Raw genomic sequence first — 21,774 nt, forward strand, 5'->3', positions numbered from 1 at the left:
TTACTCATTTTCTTTTCCTCTCTTTAGCCTGCATCACAACAGGCTACATTACGGTTCACAGCGTCCTTCAGGGAGTGATTTTGGGTGTTAAGTAAAAGCCGATACAGGCTTGTTCTGTAGTTGTCTGTTTCCTCTGCTTCAAAGACCTGGAAAAGCGTTGGTCATTTCCTGTTGGCTTTTCGATGAGAAGAAAGGTAAAGGCTTAACTGCAAGTTGACAGATGTGTTTTGTATCTTGTGTTCCTGTGGAACCTCTCCAAGTAATATGTTGGCTATACATTAGCTAAAGTGTTCGTAATAGGTATGTTAGGTCTACAGAAATTTATTCTAGTTGCTTTCCTGTGCAGTAACAAAGATAACTGTTATTGGTAATCAGAGTTTACTAAAACTTAAGGATACTATGCAAGATAATAACAATTAGATGCCAGTGCTGTTAGTTGTCTTCAAAAGAGATGTCTGGGTTCATTTAAAATGGTGGGTTTTAGAAGTCATCCTCAGTCTAAAGAGTCTGCTTATGAAGAGAGCATCTGTGGGCCAGTGCTTGGCATCATTAAAGCTAGGAATATGGACTTGTGAAACATTAACTAGAATGGCTTGTTTACAGAAAACTTCATGCTAAAAGAGGACCTGAACTTAAAATTCTCATATTGCAAAGCCTGTCAACTGAAACACAAGAGGTCTGATGTACAGTTGTAGGTTTTTTGTTGTGAGTGTGGGGAGAATGCTCAATCTAGTTGAGGAAATAGTCTTAAAATGTGACAGGACTGCACTGGTGCATTCAGCTGATCTACTGGATTGTGCATCTCCTTTGAATTTAGGTATTTAAAGAGGGGGAAGAATAAGCCTGGGAGTGAGGCTTACATATGGAGGCACAAGTCTGAAGTTCAGATTTAGGAGCCTTAGGGCTCTCTTCTTGTCATTCTAACATGTGGAAGTCACAGTTGTGACCCACTGAAAAGATCTCTTCCCTACTGGACTAACTGGGCCCATGATATTGTGTGGCTTCAGATACTTGCAGTGAGACTTAAGTTAATGTTTTGATGTTAAAGGTCATAGCTGAATTGTGAAGCAGCATTATATTTAAAGGCAAACTGGGAGTCGTATGGTAACACACTACACGGTAAGAAATGCAGTTATGTTGAGAGGTTTCAATATAAACTCTGGACATCATCTTGACTTGACAGATGCCTTACAGGATAAAACAGCTGCCACTTCATTCTTCTACACAGCTGAAAATACCATGTGTATGACAACACACTGTACTGCATAACTTCTAAGCACAGACTTCTTAAAGTGGCTGGCTGACCCAGACAGATCAACATTAAACTCAGGTTTCCCTAGACAGCACCAGGATTGCCTGTGTGATGTTTTCTTCTGCTAACTCTTCTGGTATTTTGTGGAGGAGCCCATGTACTGGCCTTAGGTGGAAAGGCATGTGGCTGACCTAGCAGAGCTCTAGAGTGAGCAGTGCTCCTTGCAGAATGAAACCTGCTGGAATGCATGTTCTTCTTAGAGTCAGTGTGAGGTGAGACAGTAGATCTATGGCAACTGTTTCATAGTATGATTGATAGTTTGACATGAGTACCCAATTTCAACTTCAGTTGACCTTTGGCAGAGGGGACACTACTTCCTTGTGGAAAATGCACAAAATGTTCCTCTTTGATGTTTATGAAGAGATGTTTTTTCATTTGGTCTTTGAATACAAAGAAATAGAGAATGCACAACAGCATTTGACAGTGCTTGTGATCGAATTCAGGTAGACCCCGTAGGTAGTGCTGGAACCTTGGTCGGGTTTCAGCCTGGTTAATGCTAGGCTTGTTGTCTTGCATCTGCAGTGTACTCTGAAGAGAATGCTGCCACTTATGCTCTCCTTGACCTGGCTAATCTGGCTTCACCAGCAAGCTGGTGTAATTTACACCTACAGCAGGCTTTTTCTGTTTCATTGTAAGTCTTTTTGTGCTTTAAAGTATAAGAAATTGTAGACTGAAGGTGTCATGTATTGCTTAAAAGCTTTAAACCTTTCTGTTAGTGGGAATATTTACTATGATTAAGGAGTTAGGATAAGAAATAAACATGAAGAGGGAAAGCTCAGCTTCTGAGGAGTAGGATTTACAGTCATCAAGACTTCTAGCTACGAGGTTCATTGAAGAACTATTTTGGTAGATTGTGGTTTTTGGGCTCTACTTCTATCAAGTTCTAAGTGTAAGGTCAAAAAACAAGGTAAAGACAGTTATTTGCTAATTAATCCTACTTTCTGCTTTTGCTGTCTGCTGCTGTGTTGGACCTCTTAGTGGAAAGAACATGAACTTCAAAAAGATGCTTTAGACTCCTGTGATGTGGGGATTAGGAAGGGGAGCAATTCTTCTGCCTAACTTTTATTTGACTTCTGGAGCTTATTTAAAATATTTCTGGTATGCTAATGGAGAGCTTTTAGTACTAGGTTGTATCATTACGGTCTAAAAGACCGAATCTGACCTAGCAGAGTCCTGATCACTTATTCTTGTGCTGTGCAGGTGTCTTGATCATATATACATGTTTCTTTTGGCCTTGTGTGAGGTAATGGTTTGCATAATACCAGTTTATGTGCCTGGTTTCTTATGGCCTACAGTAAAATGGAATAATTTAGGATTCTTTTTTTCCTTCTCGTTTTTGTTTGCTTCTGTGGGCTCTTTCAAAGGAATAGACAATTATAGTCAAGTATTGTCTGGCTTTACTGACAATGCCAGGTATTGAGAGTTACTTTATTGAAGGCATTTGAATTTGAACTGAGCCTTAGTAACCTGCAGATGAAATGTTTTAAACTTTTTCCTGGCAGAGTTCTTGCTTCCTGTGCCATAGCTGTAATAGATTCTGAATCAGCATATAGACTACTGTGTTCTTAAACTTGGGTTATTTTCCTTCTTGGGGCTTTTTTCACTTGCACATACCTTTTTTACCAGATTTCACACAATTAGAAACAGTGAAGATGGATTTGCTGGTTGTGGTCCTTCTGCTATGCTCTCTGTAAAGAAATACCAGTTTAGCCCAGGATACAGTAGTTACTTCTCTTCACTGAGGAGCTAGCTGAGGCTTGACCTTGAAATAGCTCTGTTTCTGAGAACTGCAGCTGGATGTTATGTTAGTCTTCCATAAAACTACCAAAAATATAATCTGTAGACCTCTAACAGTCACAAAGCAATTCCAAAAGTAGTAATACAAAGCCATCATATTGTTTTTTAATAATTGTGTACACTCATTAATTCTTGTCTCAAATACCTTTTCCTACTAATTAAGCTCTCATGAGCAAGAACTTCTTACTTACATAGCTAGATCTCTTTTCCTGAATTACTATGTATGTTTCTTTACTCAAATGGAAGTTGTATAAATCTGACTAGAGAAAGAGTGGTAAAAGAACAGTAGTTAAGTTACTTCTGTAATCCTGTGGATACAGCTGCTCGTTCATGAGACTGGTATTGTCATCTCCTACAACGATAGTTAAAATACTTAAATACTATTGCTGTCTATCAAGCATTGAGTTTTACTAGTTAGTTTGTTTTTCCTTAATGTTGACAAATACAGGTTCTCCTAAATTGCATTTGTCTTGTCTCATAAAATAATTATAGAAGCCTGCCAGGAAAGAAGTGTGTCATCATAGAATCGTAGGATAGTTTGGGTTGGAAGGGACCTGTAAAGGTCATCTAGTTCAATAGATCATCTGTATGCTATATATACTGAACACTGGTTGCTCTGTATTAAGGATCTAAAGAATCTTGGTTTTTGTCTTAAGTTTTTGATTAAACAATAGCATTTTACATTTGCCTCTTGAGGCATGGCTGTGAGTCTTCATGCCATGTGTCTTATGACTATCTCTTTCTTGTCTTTCAGTGAATGATAGTGTCTAGAAAGGGTATGTCCCTTCAGGAGAGAGGTGCCAATGTCCAACCGGCCTAATAACAATCCAGGGGGGTCACTGCGACGTTCACAGAGGAACACTGCTGGGGCCCAGCCACAAGACGACGCAGTAGGAGGAAGGTACGACTTATGTCTGTTTTAATGTATGAAAGCAAATTTGATGTGATTTAATTAGAGAATTAAGTTTTCTACCCTGCAATCCAAGCACCGAAACTTGTGTAAAATCTTTTTACCTCTGAAATGCTCTCTGTACTGTTATTGTATGGATTGAAAACATGGGTAACTCACTATCATGCATGTTCAGCTAGAACAGCAGTAGTAGGTCTATGGGGGAAAAGAGTAACTGAGCTATATTCCACAAATCATAGGTGGTAACAAATTCCTTCCCTGTCTTGCTTCCCTGATAACAAAAATATCTGGAGGGGATGGACGGGCAGAGAAACTGGTATGTGAAATCTGGGAAAATCTGTGTCCCTGTTAGAGAAGACTGAATAACTGGCACCCCTCTGTTCCCTTGCACTGCGTATTAATTTGGTGCATAACTTTGAATTTTGGATAATTCAAGAACAAAAGGTTTGCCATCCTTTAATGTACTGGTGAGCAAGTGGATCAGGATGTGTTTGTTCTGTAAGCAGAACGTGAAGAATGAAGATCCTTGAAACTTTTTTTATGGATGTTGACTGTATAATTATTGCCGTGTCCTTTAAGGAATTAAGAGTGTTCATCTGAGTGAAACCTGTATGGATAAGTCTTCCTTTAATTTTGTTAAAATATTAATCTAATGAAGAAGGGTTATAGTGTCATGGTAGGCAGCATCTGTCTGTATTTTACTTCCTCAGAGGTGTTACTGGTGCAGTCGTTTGAATGTGTGTAGCTTGGACTTGGGTTTTTTGGTATAAGAGTAATAAAATATTGCAGGTCAGTGGCACAAGATAACTTTTTTTACTATAAAGGAATCAGGCTAAATGATGAAGACGAGGTATATTTCTTACTGTTGTATAAGAACAAAGTTACGGTTGAATGGATGAAGGAGGCTAGCTGTTTTTCTGAAGAACCTTGGAGGGGAATAATCCAATCTGCAAAATGCAGCTGCACTTTTTCTAAACTAGTCTCTACTGTAGAAATGGAAAAACAGATGATAAACACAAGGTCCTGGGCCTCTGTAGCATAAGGAGGGAAAAGCTGCTGCCTTATGTAACTAATTATTTTGCAAGCTAGAATTGTTTTTGGAGAATACTCGTTTAACTGAGGTATGGTCAACCCATCATTCCATTCTGTCTGTTCTGTGTTATCTCTACACCTGAATGGATGTTTAAGTTAGATACTGCCCCACCAACTCTTTCCTTTTACACTGAACTAGACCTGGGGTGAATAAGCCTCTCCCTAAAATGTAGAATTAGAGATGCGTTATTTGGTTATGGGGTGGGGGGATTCTTCTTCAGATATCTACTGTTTATAGTACAGTACGCTTTACAGTGAGTCAGACAAATTTAAGAATTTTAGGGGTAGCACTGTTTTCTTATAAGGAAGTTACACATCTAGTCTTTTGGTGCATTGTGATCTTTTACTTATGCTGTCATACAGTGAATCAAGATGCATTTTGTCTTAACTGACTGGACCTCTTCCACCTCTCACCAAATCTATGTCAGTCAGACTTCCATGAGCAAGGGTGTATTGCACTCCTGAACTATGTTATTGACCTTTATTGGAACCAAAGTTCTTTGCTTAAGTAAAGCAGATGGAAATTTACAATCCTCTTTGAAAATGTGGGCTCTTTAGTATAGTACCTGCCCTGCCTTTCCATCTCTGAACAAGCATTATTGGCTGGCAAAGCCTATCAAAAAGGCCTGGATAAAGCATGCTGGTTAATATAAACTATAATGAATTCAGTTTCTCTTACTGTCTTTATATCTCCTCTTTAGTAAGCTGCTGGGCAGAAATGGCTATTGTACAAGGAACAATGTAAGACAGATCAATTGGGGCCTTGAAAAATTTGTAGATGAAATGGAAAGAGACAGGCTCTCGGGTAACAGTCACCCTTTCTCTGGTTGCCTGTCTTTAGACACAAACCTCAGGACTCATCCTTCCATGCATCTAGCATGCAGTGGGATAGAATGTTCTAGTTCTGTTGCTGAACAGTACATAGGAGGGTCTAGAGTTTACAGCTTGATGTACCTTTGTTATGCCTTGATGTATTCTGGTGATACACACTGCTTTGGCTGCTATAGTTAAAAAAAAAAACCCAACCAAAACTAACAAAAAAACACAACAAAAAACCCTACCCCCAAAATCAACACAAAAAGCCCCAGAAAGCCAACAAACCCTCCCTACAACCAAAACCACCTTTTCTTACATGAGTGCTTTTGGGACACTTGAGACATGACATTTCTTTCCAGTCTCTTTCTCACACTTGTTATCCATAAAGTGAAACTTCAATTTATTCCTTGAAATAGAATGAACAAACTGTGGGAAGACCAGTTTCAATAATATGCTCATATTGTGCAAATAACTGAATTTATGATGCATCTGTGTTAGTATTTTAGTTGGAGTTGGGAATGTTCTTTTGAAGCAGATCTGTCATCCTCACCTGCTGTGCTTTAGCTAACATCATGGAATGGCCTTGGAGCACTTGAATTGAAATCTTTTTGGAGAAAACGAAACTGGAAGTTGTGCTGTAGGAAAACAGTTCATGCATCCTGGTCACTTGTGGTTGTAATCTGATCTGCTTTGAAGTAGAGATCATTGAAATGCGTAGATAGTGGACATTGGTCCTTAATGGAAACTATCTTGTTTTACAAATTCTGGTGATCTGCACTACCTGTTGATGTAGTTGTACAGACAGTATGAGATTTTCTTTAGCCACTTTATTAGATCCATGTGTTTCTTAAAACAAACCCAATACCCAAACATACACCACCACCCCACCCCCACTCCCCCCTCCAAAAAAACCCCAAACCCAACAGAAAAACCCGAGACAAACCAACAAACAACTAGTATTGTAGAGGGAATTAAGGAGTAATGTGAGTCTGTAGGGGGTGGTTGCTTCAACCTAAAATTAGCCACAAAGTTTATAGGCAAATTTAAGGGCCACACCTTGTAAAGTGTTGGAGAAGGTTACTTCACTTTGGTCACAGATATGCAATCATAACCCTTCGAGCAAGGACAAGTTTCGATACTGTCTGAACTTGTGTCCTTGATTACATTTCTGCTTTGTATAAATAGGTTTCTAAATGCTGGAAATGCAACAGCTTTTTTCTTAAAGCTTTCTTGTGGCTAAGGTGCATGCATTTTTCAAAATACAAATTAAGTGACAAAAACTCAGAGTTTCTGCAGTTCTGTCACTCGTACTATAATTTCAGACTTTGATGTGAAGTCCGCTAATCTAATGTGAGCGGTTGTATAGTCATTGGTAGTACAGCCAAATGGGTTTGTAATAGCCCTAACTTTGCCTCCAACTCTTATGCTCTGACTGCGATAGACTTCAGTTGAGAAAGGTGTTAAAAAGGAGAGGGGCTGGAGAATGATACTGCTTCAAGCCAAAATGCTAGTGCATGTCCTTCGGTAGTCTTTAGCTTTTTTGCAGCTTAAAGGTCTTCTGTTTAAAACTTTGTCAATTTAACTTGATGAGCAGCTATTGTTCACTTGCAGACTTTGGAAATGCCAAACTCCTCTCTGGTCTAGTATGTAAAACATGCCGAATCATCCTCCTGTGACATCTAACACTGGCAGATTTGGCTTAACCTGGAAACAACAATGCAAACCCATTTTCCTCTAGACTGGGCTTATTTGCTATCACCCTAATAAGATCAATACTTGCAGTCAGAATGACTGGGGGATACCTGTGATGTGGTTTCTGCTGGGGTTTTACTAGCAATTTCACACTCAACACAGTAACTTGATAGGAGCTTTGAGTGTTTGATTTTTATGGTTGCATTTGCTTAAAAAAAACCAAACAGTGATGCTAGGCTCACAGTGTAGAAAGATTGTTGCAGCACAAATTGAAAGTAAAGTTAGCATCTATGATGTGTGCTGTTCTCTAAAAGAATCAAGAGATGTGTGTTTGTTTACAGATGTATAAACTAGTGAACTGTTTTCCCCCACCATGTAGGTGCATACCAAGTTGGCCTCGGTTAAGTTGGGTTAATGTGACTTTTCGCTTTTTGTTGTCAGTAGTGATCTTGAAATACCTTTGTGCTTTGGATGACTTTCTGTTTTTGTGGATATTGTAGTTCTGACTTGCTTTACTATTGGATTGAAAATTATTCAGTGTTATCCTCCTAATCTAGAATTACTGTTAGGATGACACCTTCCTAATTGTACATGAACCCTTATCTGAACTATCTCTTCCAGCACTTTCCATTGAAGGATGACTCTTTGCAGGTTTGTAAGGAAGGAATAATGATACTAAAGCTTCCCTTTGCAGCAGTAAACCAAAGAGGAGTGGAAGCAGATGCATTAATGAGAGCATTCTTTTCCTGGGGGCAGGAGGAGAGGGTGTGGAAGGTACTTGCTGTCACTTTCTTAACTCTGTATCTACATTGTCACCATGCGTATTGAAGAATTGTGCCCTTGTGGCTTAAGTTGCCAGTGATGCCATAGTATTTACTTTGAATGGGAGCAATTTGGAGGTGATATTGTGAGGCACACAGTAAGATCTTTTCTGAAAGTGATGCAGTTGGCTGTTCCTTTCAGTTGTGAGCAATGTTTTAGTATGTTGGTATGGAGTAATGGAAGTGGATCTATGTAGTAGTGCTGCAAAACTTTTTAACTTTTGTTTTTAGTTGCATGAAATGACAGTGGTGCTTATCTTTCAATCTGCGTATTGTCACTCTTCTGAAATCTTTAGGAACAGCAGTATTTAAGTAGGGATATCAATTTGACATAAGTGATTGCTGTGCTGTTGCAGTTGCTTACGAAAGTATGATACTTTATAAAAACTAAGTTTTCATGATGTAATATATACATGTTCTTGTGCATTTGGGATTGAAGGCTAAATAAGAGATCCTTGTTAGCTGCATAGAGGACATTGGTATAAGCAGAATCTGGAAAACAATTTGGTCTGACCCTTTTCAAATACTAAAGTAAGAAGAATGCTTTTTTCAGTTATATGGCTTTTGTTCTAAACAGGTTTTGGTTTTGGACCAGTCTTGATAATATGTGAACTCGTAACGTCTTACCTGAGACTTGTGTAAAAACTAAATTTAAAGTTTGCATTGGTAGGGAAGATGAGTGGAGTATTTGAGGAAAGTAGGGTTTTTTACACAGCTTAGTTCATCTGTGCGATTGCTTTTTTATCTCACTTTTGACAGAAGTAGAAGGGTGTTTAGCTTTGTAGACTTCATGTTTGGAGGCATTTAATACCTCACTCTCAGCTGCTGAGGAACATGACTTAGACGAAACACTTGGTTTATTAACTAACTTCAAAAGGTATGTTTTTTAATACGCATGGAGTAACTCCTTGCGGACAGGTTCTAGTTGATTCCTTTTTATGGTTTTGCTAAGGAATGCTAAGGGCTGGTAGTTTCCACAAGATTGATTATATGAACACTGCAAAGTAAATGGTGGGTCACTGGTCAACTTATGTGTGCTACTCAAAACTGAGTGTCTACCTATGAATAAAAACATGTATCAGCAGACAGCTTTGCCCAATTGAATGAAGCCTTGGAGTGGGTTATGAAACTGTCTTTAACTTGGGGTGGGGGAGGTGAAACTAAGAAAATCCAAAGCAACACTTGAGAGTGCAGCAAGCACTCAGTATTTCTGGATCTGCCCCTGCAAATAGAAATGGACAAACATAAGCTCATAAATATTTACTTTTTTGCCAATAGTGAGGAACTTAGCTTCTCTAAAGTACTTGTTGCTGGAAAATTTAAGTGAAGCTTCTGAATGAATGATATGTTAATGGACGGGAATAAAGAGCTTGTAACTGGGTAAGTTATGAGATAAAAGCCTTGAATTATGGACAAAACTACAGGTAGCTCACAGCCTTTAACAAGAATCAATCTTCTAGCTGCCCAGGTACCTTTCATAGCACTTAGTTCTCCAAGCATTACTCTTTTTGTTTCTAGCTCACTAGACTATTTTAACTACCTTTGTATGTAAGTTAACTTTAAATGAGACCTGAAGCAAGCTGTCACAACCTCGATATAAATCAGGACAGTGATAATTTGTTTGGTGTATGTTCTTTTAAAGTTCTTTTAACTTAATCCTGCAGTTTCTCCAAACTGTCAGTCTGCTTGCCATCGTATAAATCTTAGAGAAGGGAGTTAATGTCGTGCTCCTTTTAAGTGACATGCTACTGCATGTACAGTTGCTATTGTCTTGTGTACCTTCTCTTTGCAACACATGGGAAGTGAATGATTAAACTCAAAGAATGAGAAGTGAGAACACAGTAGGTCTTTAAAACTAAAATTAAAAAAACCTCCTCATCAGTTTTGACTCCCCATTTGTTATGTTTCTAGTGTAACCTTTCTGCTCGGGCTATGAGTGTTATTTTTACTGATAGTTTGACAGAGAAAATAAAGCAAATGCAAATAGTCTGCACGATATGGTATTCATGTTCTCCAGGATATGGTTGTAGCTTTGTTGGTCTGCATAAATTGGACATTGGTATGAAATTGTTTGTAAAAACTTAAGAACCTGAAGGGGTTAAAGGTGAAAGGGAGGAAGCCTGAAACAAGTGGAAACTTTTCAGTGCCTGATTTAAGTACTTGATGTTTTGATGTATTGCTTTAGCCATATTTTAGTTGAAAAGATCTTCAATTATTTGTGTTCTGTGAATACTTAAAGCACTAAGTTGAATCCAGTTCTAATTAAAGCAAAACAAAAATCTTTAAGGGAAAATAGCCTTTTAAAATATACTTCAAAAGAAATGAACCCTGATCAGTTAGCTTACATAAAATAGATTCCTGCCAAGTGCAAATTATGTAATAACTTCTGTTACTCCCATAAGAAAAACATTTCAAGGGAAAATTAAATTTCACGCCTTAATTTTTTGTTGGGAAAAGGAAAATCCAAACACTGAGTATCAGGTGAAACATTCCCAAGTTTACGTTGGAGTTTGCTATTGTGAGCTAAAGATCTAACTTTTATTTCACTTGCTTTTGATAGTAAAAGTGATTTCTTCTAGTATGTGAAGTGAAAACAAATTACTAGAGTATGGAGAAGATGCTGTTAATCTTTTCAGACTGTTATGCTCTTAGAAAGATGAACCACGGAAGATGTTTTGAATATGTGCTAAGTGTATTCATCAGTTTCAGTAACTGACTGAGTGAGAATACTTCAGAAGAAAACAAAGGAAAGTTATCAAGAAAAACCATAATATTACCAAATTTTTACCATTTCAACTCTGTAAGCATATTGTCATGTGGTTATTGCTTAGGTGATTAGATTTGGTACTTTTTTCCTACTAAGGTTTGTGTTTTAAGTTTGTGTTGAAATGCTTAAGAGGATAGTGAAACTTTCTGGTCAATAGGAGGTTTAGCTCTGCCTTTGCTACTACATTTTTGGCATTTCCTTGGAAGAAGCTGTTTGAAAGCTTGTGGAATGCTTTTACCTCTTCCACTTTTGGCCTAAACTTTTTGATGTTTGGGGTCATGGGTTGGAGCAGGACACTTAAATATGAAGTCTACATTTCTCCCCTTCCCCTGTATGATTCAAAGATGTTTGCATAACTCAGCTCAAAGGACTAGATAGCCTAGGTTAATAGCATATCAGCATATAATCAGCAGTTCTTTAACTTTGAAACATTGCATCTTCGAGCATTAATACTACACTAGTTTGAGATTTCATAAAGGTTAGTGGTGCTTGGGGTTTCTGTATAGGTAGGATATGAGCAGTAGAGTTTTCCTCTGGTGACAGCTTAGCCAAAAGTGTGTTTTATCCAGGGAAGTACAAGTGAGATGTCTCTTGCCTTTGCAATTATTACTATTACTTATTTTTCTTAATCTTATTATTATCATGCTGTTTTACATGCTGATGAGCTGTCTCTTCTGAGTCTTGCACATGGTAATTCTGATTGGTTTTGAAAATAGATACGGAATATGTGAAGATATAACTTAATACTTTATCTATGGTATAGTATGATCTTTGTCCTCCAGTCAGATATCATGAAATAAACCATTTTTTGCATGCAGCTGGAAGCTGCTTGAAAGACCTCTTGTAGCTCATTCCTTTCTCTGACATCACAGGTTTCCTGTCTTATCTGAAGGCCTTCATTGGTAGCATGCGTTTCTTCATTCCTCTTACTTCAGCTGTTACCAAACAGCTCTCAATCATTTGAATTTGTGGATCTGCAGCCAGAAAATAATTGGCAGGGTTGAACTTTCCTACTGAGTGGAACTGGTTGCATTTGCATTCCAAGCATTTGATTTTCCTAAATGGAAGAGCAAAGAAACAAACTTGTAAACACCCTTAACTGGGTAAAATCTTAATGCATGTAACTGTGAGGTTGATGAGTGTATGTCTATTTTTGAGAAGAGATCTTTGACAGGTGCCCTAGTCTTGTGCCTTAGCATGCTAGCTTAATGCTTAGGTGAATAATTTAGTAATCTTGCACACCAGAAAAATTTGAATTTATCTGCACAGCTCAGGTGTGAGAAGATGTTTTATTAATTTAAAATGACTAAATAATTGTGTGCTTTACAAAACAGGTACACTGGTGGTGATTTGTAACTGCACCAGGTGATTCTTTTGAAATATTGCTGTAATGTTAGTGGTTGATATGGAAAGGTTTGAAGCTGTAAACTAATATTTGTAAATGCTCCAAAAAATAAATAATAATTCCACCTACAGGTTTGTATCTGTATCTTGGAATCCTGATAGCTTTCTGTTTTGACTTTCTGCTGACAGGTCACATTTAGGGCAGGCAAAACATAAGGCACATAGCCCTCCTGAGAGTAGAAAATCTATTTCAAAGACACCCAAAGTGCAGTCTAATACTACTTCTGAGCAGTCCAAGGGACACTTTTCTAAAAGGTAATTGCTCTTCATATTTGTATGTTAACCAGTGTTATTTGCGCTTCACAACTGTGTATAATACATCTAGTTATACAGAGTTCTGATAAAATGTATGACTAACAGATTTTAACTAATCTAGGTATTGCATTCAGTGGATATATTTCAGTGTTTTGCATTCTGTTTGTGGTTTGTTTTTTTTTTTCTAATTCACCAGCTAAGAGCATTCCATCAGTGATGGGGAGGAAATGATTTCTGCATAACTAGTCCTGGAATACTTGCAAGGTCTTTCTCCCCTCTTCTGGCTTCATATTGGGGGAGGATTGCCCAAGGAGTTCTGAGCAATGTCTTGTATTAATTGAAACATGTAATAATCTAAAGTATGCCTGTGTTCAGGGTAATCATCTCGGTCATACTTTGCTCTTCATACACTTCTGCTATATGCGCACTGGAACAGTTTTCTATCATGTAGAAGACAGTTTTGCCATTTTTGTGATTAATTACGTTAGTTTCAAGATTGAGAAACTATCCTATCGTTAAGAGCCTTTCTTGAACTAGAATCCAGTTATAACTAGTTATGCATTACTGAACACTCCTTACTCTCTTGTGGAACTTCTCAAATGTTCAGATAATAGCTTCATGGCTTCATTTTTTTTCCCCTTTTTTAATCAGTTCAACATATCTATCAAAAAATAAAATCAGATAGTAAAATCTTATCTATGTTATCTCATATATTTCTCTTTAAAAAAAGCAGTGTACTGTGCTTTTATTTTGCAATTTATTTTAGTTTTCATGCTAGCAAACATTTGCAATATGATTGTTCTCATACACGCATGGAGTTTTTTCTTGTTTCAATGTAGAGTTAATCAACCCTGTTTCTTACCTGTGGTTTCCTTTATTATTAGAGAATACTGACATTTATCTTGCTAAACTGTTGCAACTGAGGTTTCTCGAGTTCAACACTAATACTGTTCCTGCTTACTTCTACAGAGGCTGTAGTTCATCTGCTGTTTTAATACCACAACAAGAAGATCCAGAGAGAGTCAATACTTCAGAAAAGCAAAAAACGGGGCAAGTGCCTAAGAAAGACAATTCTCGAGGAGTTAAACGCAGTGCTAGTCCAGATTACAGGAGGACCAATTCTCCTAGCTCTGCTAAAAAACCCAAAGCACTTCAACACACTGAAACTTCCTTGGAAACTAACAAGCCACATACTAAATCTAAGAGAAGACACCTAGACCAAGAACAGCCGAAGTCTACACAATTGCCATCAACAAGCAAGGCTCACACCAGAAAGGGTGGAGCTGCTGGTAGCTCCCGAAGTCAGAAAAGGAAAAGGACAGAGAATCTGTCTTGTATAAAGAGTGGTTCAGCAGTTGAATCAACTGGCGCTGAAGAAAAGTCAGCAAAACTCTCCAAGCTGGCTTCAAAATCGGTGACCTCAGCCAAAGCTGGGTGTAGCACCATCACTGATTCTTCTTCTTCAGCTTCCACATCCTCTTCCTCTTCTGCTGTTGCCTCTGCTTCTTCTACTGTTCCTCAGGGTGCCAGAGTGAAACAGGGAAAGGACCAGAATAAGGCTAGACGTTCCCGTTCTGCATCCAGCCCCAGTCCAAGAAGGAGTAGCAGGGACAAAGAACCAAGTAAAACAGGTGGCTCTTCAAAGTTTGACTGGGCTGCTCGATTCAGCCCAAAAGTCAGTCTGCCTAAAACAAAACTGTCTCTACCAGGCTCTTCCAAGTCAGAGACATCAAAACCTGGACCTTCAGGACTACAGGCTAAGCTAGCAAGTAAGTTGTTCTTTTGGGGAAGAATAAGCATGTATGTTTCCCAATCAAGTCTTCTAAACAAATAGTTACATTGTTTTCAGGCTTCCTGGGATCTTCATAGAGAAATTAACTTTTAGTGTGTTCTGCTGAGCTTTGAAGTAAAGCTGTGACTGAAACTATTTATAGCTAAAGCAAATTATTTAAGTACAGTCAGTGTTCTATAAGTTTTAAGTTGCTTCTGTGTCTTGCAAATCAATTTTAAAAATAAAATATATGCAAAATAGTTGGGTGTTGTGATGGGCCATATATGTTACAAAACTCTTGATTATATTCCTCCTGTCAGATTTCTTTTTCCCCTCATTTTCATAAGCTTTCTGTCATGAAGTGGGAGTGATAAATGCTGGAAAACAAGTAGATAATACATGGTTTCTTGTTTCAAGACCACTTTCCTGATTTTTCCTTACTGTGAGAATCTCTGATGTTACTTTAAGAACAGTAATCTTTTAAACCTGGTGTACCTAGTGCTTGCAACATTAGTCACTTACTTTTAAATTGTTCTAAAATATGTTCTCTCTGGTGCTGGACTTGAGTAACAGGTACTGTTCTTGGACACTGTCACTGGGAAATATAGGCTGTCTCCAAGCAAAGCACCTGCTTGCTAGCATGCAGATATGCTTGTAGCTCTGTTACATTGAACAAAATTTTCTTGAAATGCATCATGCTGCCTTTGTGTACTGTACGATTTATAGCACGTATTATCTAAAACTTGATTTAAGAAGTTGGATTCCTAAGCTTCCTTACTGTTGTTCCTTTACGTAGACCTGAGCACAAGTAGGCTGTCCCAACCGGGGCATGTCTGCAGTTAATACTAATGCAGGAAATAGGTGAAATAAACAAGAGCAACTGGATGTTTTCCTCTATAATCAAAATAGATTTAATTGACCTAAAAGGCTTGATTTGGATAACTTGCATGAATGGAGTATTGATTCTGGAATGCCCTAACATGATTGACTAAGAACAGCGCTGGGGAAGAGGAGAGAGGTTACTTTCTTTGTAGCAAGGTTTTGTCTACTTGCTTCATGGTTCAAGACTTACAGGGTGATGAATTCCAGAGGAAAAACTCTATAAATGTGCACAGGGTGGATTGAGGGGGAAGTGGTAGGAATTGGGCAAGAGTGGGATTACCCAACAAGTTCTTAGCTAAGCCTGTCCTTGTTATAGGCTAATGAACTAAGACATTGAAGTATATGTCACAAAACCAAGTTGGTATGAACTGTAGGTATGTCTGTGTATGTATAAAAAGTTACTGGTAAGGGGCACAAAGCATGGTGAGAGACCTTTCCAGACTCAATAGAGGGTTAAAGTTACTTTCTCTATGTGGTATTGCAATTTGAGGAGAGAAAAAAAAAGTACTAACAGGTGATACTAGGAAGTCTAAAATGTATAATGTGTATTTATTTTACTGTAGACTACAGCAAAACTTATTTCAATGGTGGTTACACTGAATATCACTGATCAGAGTAAGTGATTGTACTGGGTATCACTAAGAGTGAGAACTCAGCCTAGAATAGAAGTGTTAAATTATGATGTTTTTGAACAGTCTCAGCCTTTCAAATAGTGCATTAGAGCTCTTTGACAACAGATTGAAGTGATCTTGGAATCAATGGTAACTATTGTTAACTCAGCCCTTTTTTAAAGAGAAAATAACTTGTCTGTCATACAGCTTCACTATCTTGAAAATATTGGGACAACTTTGAAATATTTTAACAAAATATGCATTTTAGATAATGCTGAGAAGCATCAAGAAAATACTAAGAAAATAAACTTCCAGGGTAGGTTTTTAAGGAAGAATGGGCAAGCTGAAATTTATTTTCTGTAGCAAGCTAGTACCCCTAGAGGATAAGGGAGCAGAAGTAAGTGATTTTTTTTTTTTCACACAGATATTAACACCCCTAAAGCTTTCTAAAGCAGTAAGGCAAACAGTGATCTGGATTAAATTATTGAGGTGTATGCTCCTCTGCCTGGGAACATGTCACTGGAAGTCATAGTAATCCTGTGTAGAAAGTGAAAGCTAAAACTCAGTAGTCTTGTATAAGGGTATAATATGAAACAGATGTTTGAAGTAGGGCTTATAGAACTAGTGGGATATAAACAAACAAACATGCAAGGAGCTGCAAAAACTTAGGAGAAATGATGGGGAGAGTGGTTCTAGGAAGAGAATTGAGAAGGGACATTCTGGCTAACATCATCAGTCATGTCTATATAAATGTAGTGCTGTTCACTTCTGGGTATTGCAGTTTAAGAAGTACAAGAAGAATTATTAGTAGTTGTGATCTTTGAAGGAAAAACTAGAAGAGCTGAACTGACTTACTCTACTGAAGAGAAGAATGAGGAGAGAGTTGGTTGGTACCTTTGCAGAAGCTTTTTCACATATTGGAGGGGAATACCCTGAGGCTTCTTGTCCAGCCCTCGCTGGGTAATTAATAGGTGTTAAATGCATCCAAGGTGACTTTCAGAGTTTTCAGCTACCCAGTAGTCTGTAACTTATCAGTGACATCACTGAATAACAAGTATTTGTTGGAAGAATAAAAACAGGCTGAAGTTTTCCACCTCTATTCTTGTAGCTAAATATTTGTTGATGGGAGGGGCGAAAAAAAAGCAAGTTCCTTGTTTTGCTCTCTTGATTTGATTATTTTCATATCCCTTTCAAGCCCTATATTTGGTAGGGGCTTTTAAAATGTTGCAAATCATGTTATCTCACTGTTTATGTAACAGTATAAAACCAAGTTTAATTATGTCGCCATATTTAGGGAGGAGAAATCTCTACTGCCCTTTCTGTAGTGTCTTGTGGCCCTTAAGTAGGAAGAAGCTGGCAATGATGGGTAGGACAATGTTGAGAGCAGGGTAACTTAGGGTAACTGTCCCTGACTGAGAAGCCTCTACCTAGTACTTTAAGGTCTGGGAGGCTGAAGAGGTTACAGGTATACACTGGAAAGCCACATGAAAGCGAACACAGAGCGTGAATGGTGCATAACTCCTGTCTTTAAGGAATTTGGCAGAGGTGGGGGAGGAAAGAATCTGAAAATAGCTCTGAAAAAGTTTATTAGGGGTTGTGGGTGACAGTGCTGTCTGTGTGATGGTCATTAGAGCCTTAGAGTTGTGGATTTACGGTTGAGGAAATAAGATGACTAGCTTGGAGATACTTAGTTTATTTGGGGTGATGGGCTGTGTATAATCGAGAGCTGGGGGGTGTTTCAGTTGGTACTGAGGGAGGGGAATAGTGGAGTATTAGAATGACAGGAGGTTGTCTTGCCTTCCCCTGCCATAGCTATTTTCACCCTATCTTTATTGTCTGAGGAGGAGAGCAGCCCAACACAGGAGCCCATCTGAAGTCTAACCTTCCAGTCCTAACAAGTAAATCTCTACTGATTATCTTTCTGAGCTGCAAAGAAAGGGTTTTCCAGGTTACGTACTGTGAAATTTTGACTAACTTTGATTTGGCTTGGGTAATACACTCAGTCTTAAAATAAGTGAATGCAGTTCAACTGCTTTCAGAACTTTTTTCTTTCATGCAACAAAAAATGCCTTAAAAAGCTGACCAGTAAACACGCTTAAATGTGAAGATGTTCTTAAGATTTTTTTGTTTGTTTTATTTTTGTTAGGCTATGCTGTTTCAGGTTTAGCCTGTTTGGGTCTATTTTCCTTCTGAGTCATTGACATGAGTGTTTCGCATGCAAATAGGATGATGTCATGCCATAAGCAATATATCTATTTGCCATAAGCAAACGTATGCTCCTGCTTTAATTCTGAAGTTTACATCACAAGTTATAGCAGTTGCTGAATATGAACTGCTCAAACTTGATATTCTTTTGGTTTATTAAAAGTCCATCTCTGTTAACTTTCATTAGCTCTTTGAAACATCTCTTGATTACAGAAATAGTGCTGAATAAACAACTTCTGGAGAGGAACATCAAACCAATTCCTCTGAAAGCCCTTGCTGTCTGTCTTATGGCAGTATGACTGGTGCTTTCCTTCATCAGGCAGTCACAGGGCATATCTAATCTCCTCTCTCTGAATGCTGGTTATGCCTTATTTACCAGTGAAGGCTTGGGGCTGTTAGCCTCCTGCAACTCCTCAGCTGGGAGGCCATGCTAGTGGTGTGTTAAGGGGGAGATCAAATTTTGGTGACAATGTGAGTGAAAGGAAGAAGGTTCAGCCCTGTGCTGAAGAAATTAGCAATCCTGAGCTTATGGTATTGGGAAGATTCAAAGGATTTGCAAAAGGTGCAGGTGGTGAGATTGACTTAAGCCTTCTTAAACAATGAACTTTAAGGGCACAGAGTGGCATTGAACAGCAGGAAGGGAACAAGCTCTGAAAAGTCTCTTTGCTTCCTTTTTAGCCTTTGAAATTAATAGAGGGAGGTGGAAGCTCCTATGTGACCTGGTAGATATCAGAGGTAGAGAAATAAAGACTTGAGAAAGAGAGATGTGCAAAAAGATCAGACATATATAACATTCTTGCTGAGCAGCAGGAGAAAATGAGTTCAACCCTTCTGGGTGCTCAGGCTGTGATGTATTCTGTACCTCATCCACCAAGCAGTAACTGGCTAACTACATTCTCTAAAACCTGCTTACTGAGGTAATTCAGTTTAAAAGAGATGGCTCAGCTAATTTAATGCCTCTTACAGAAAAGGACAACCCATTTCACAGCTTCCATTGCTTTACTGCTTCATGGTGTCTGTGCTCATCTGATCTGTGTTAAGCAAGTTCAGCTTGCCACACTGGCAGGATGCTAATGGAACAAGAAAGTGAGCATCAGGTGTGCACTTTGTGCTTCTTGGGATTGGTTTGGGGACAAGAAGACATTAGGGAGTGTACCATACTGTTAAACAACAGCTGTTTTGTGAAACCTTTGCCCTTAGCAGAATTCCTGTTTTGATACAAGTTAAGTCAATCTTGCTTCACTTACAGTGGATGTGTGGTGTCTCATTGATAGCCTATTACCAAGTTGATATGAAGCCACTTAATATTTAGGTCTGACTACTTGAAAATAAGTACCCAAAGATTTGAAGTAATAAGTGATGTGTTGATGTACAGAATTAAAAGGTATTTGTGTATTTTCTGTGAACTCTACTGTAACAAGTTAATTAACTTATTCTTCTATATGTAAAGCAAAAGCACATCTCACTTAGAAGTTCACCACACTGTTATAGGTATAGAGTAGCCTGTTTTTCCATACATGTAATATGAACCCAGAGTGGTAAACACGTTTTATCTGCAGAACAATACAGTGCTACACCTAGTGCCAGTTAAAGCATGCATTTTCTATTGTAAAATATAACCAGCTATGAGGGGAGTTTTGTATCTGTGCACTTCTAGTACTTGAGAAACTTAGAGAGCTATGGCATAGCATCCTACAACTGTTTCAAACTAGTTTTGTCTTGTATCTCTACTTTATAACACACTTTTTTGTGTCGTGTGTCCCCCCGTTCCACACCCCACCCCACCCCCCCCCCCCGCCCCGTATCTTGCATAATGACGAACCCTATTGACATACCAACTGTTGTACCAACTTCAACTTAAATTTTTGGTTTGAAAGCATACATAGTAAACATGTCACTGCTTTTTTTAAATATTTGAAATAGTTATGTATCTTGTTCTGTATGTACAGACCATCTGAAAATTTAAGTGGCTGGCCTGATTCAGTTCAGTGCTGGGTGGCTGTTAAATAAAGAACCTTGTTGTTTTCTTAAGGTTGCCAAATTTCCTGAGTTAGTAAGCCAGATGTGTGGTAAATACATGATTATCGGGTTAACCTTCATCTGCATGGAACCGCACACAGCATTGTGTTCCTGGATCAAATATAGTATAGTATTTGAGAGGACAGGCTATTGACCAGGCCAGGAACAGCTTTTCAGATCGCTTTCCCTTTTCCATTAAATATCCAGTCAGAAGCTGTGTAGTTATCACTTCATCCCTCAGTACCTAAGCTCAGTATTCCTGGAATGTTTTAGGATTAAGGAAATAGACAGGAGCCAGTTTAATAGGTAATGTGCTGAAAAACATTGCATATTTAAATATGTTTTGTTTATGCTTTGTTGCCAGAAGAGGGAGCAGTGATCTAACTTTCTCATCTTTTCAAAATTCTTTACATCTGTTCTAGTAATAGTATGTCTAAATTGTATGTTGTGGGGTTCTCTTATTTATTGCAGGGGCGGGGGGGACTAAAATGTAAAGCTGGGCCTGATAAGGGTTTTTAATTTTTGACACGTTAATTCTCAGCCTTCAGGTTTGGAAGTTGTTATGGGATATTTCAGCCTGATAGTAAGCTTGTTCATCATCTGATAATGTTGTATTGCATGGGGTTTTGTGTGTGTTAAGATTTGCCTGGTTCTGTGGTGGGATATATCATCAGAACAATAGCTTTATAACCTAGAGCAAATTAATTTTAGTTGAGTCAGTCTCCAACAGTGCAAATACTTTTAAATTAAAAACTTGACAACTTCTTTTCCAAAGCTGTGAAGATGTGCTTGGTCATTTGGCTCAAGGAAGACCTTATGACAGTGATAGGGGTTGAAGAGATGTAGTTGAAATAGGAACATGAATAATATATAGGACAGATCTCAATACTGGCAGTGCTTGACTCCTGGAGGAGAGCATGGTTTTGATTTAAGGCAGTTATTCTTAAGCCATGCTTATGTGAATAAAACTGTCTAAAAATTATAGTTCAGCTAGTGAAGATTAAGTTTATGCTGCACAGATTTATTTGGAGGTGCAGGAAAACAGATGCAACCACCACTGCCCTCCCCCCTCAGCATAGTTTTTTTTCTCTTTTATCTAAAGCTAAAGCATTTTCTTGTGAGTGTTTTGAAATCAACATGTGGAAATAATAAACTTGTATCCCATGATGTGATAATCCGTTTAGCGTAAGAAACACAAGCTCTTCTATAACTGTAGTGTGTATGTTAGGAAAAGGTGTCTAGGTAACAACTTGGAGTTTAGTATTACTTTACTTTTACTCATTGAGTTAATAACCTTTCTTTTACTGGTTCAGTGTAAGGTCACTAAAAGCTGATGTGGGCTTATTGTGGTTCTTGTGTAGAAGCTGTTCTTCTACATAGAAGTTTCCTGTACACAGAAATTCCATTTTTTTGTAGAACT

At 38.2% G+C, this 21,774-nt stretch overlaps 1 protein-coding gene across 11 annotated transcripts in view; it reads left to right on the forward strand.

Annotated features, from left to right (window-relative positions):
• Positions 1-21,774, forward strand: part of TRIP12 (thyroid hormone receptor interactor 12) — an 81,649-nt gene that overhangs the window by 24,831 nt on the left and 35,044 nt on the right. For 8 of the 11 annotated variants that reach the window (XM_074877624.1, XM_074877632.1, XM_074877628.1 and 5 more), the window contains 3 exons: positions 3,864-4,010; positions 12,741-12,866; positions 13,836-14,635. In XM_074877624.1, coding sequence (XP_074733725.1) covers positions 3,913-4,010; positions 12,741-12,866; positions 13,836-14,635 — 1,024 coding nt within the window. In that variant the 5' untranslated portion in view covers positions 3,864-3,912. The remainder of the gene's footprint in view (positions 1-3,863; positions 4,011-12,740; positions 12,867-13,835; positions 14,636-21,774) is intronic. The other 3 variants (XM_074877631.1, XM_074877634.1, XM_074877635.1) reach the window with 1 other exon arrangement.

The sequence above is a fragment of the Strix uralensis genome, chromosome 9 (genome assembly GCF_047716275.1).
Source record: "Strix uralensis isolate ZFMK-TIS-50842 chromosome 9, bStrUra1, whole genome shotgun sequence".
NCBI lineage: Eukaryota > Metazoa > Chordata > Aves > Strigiformes > Strigidae > Strix > Strix uralensis.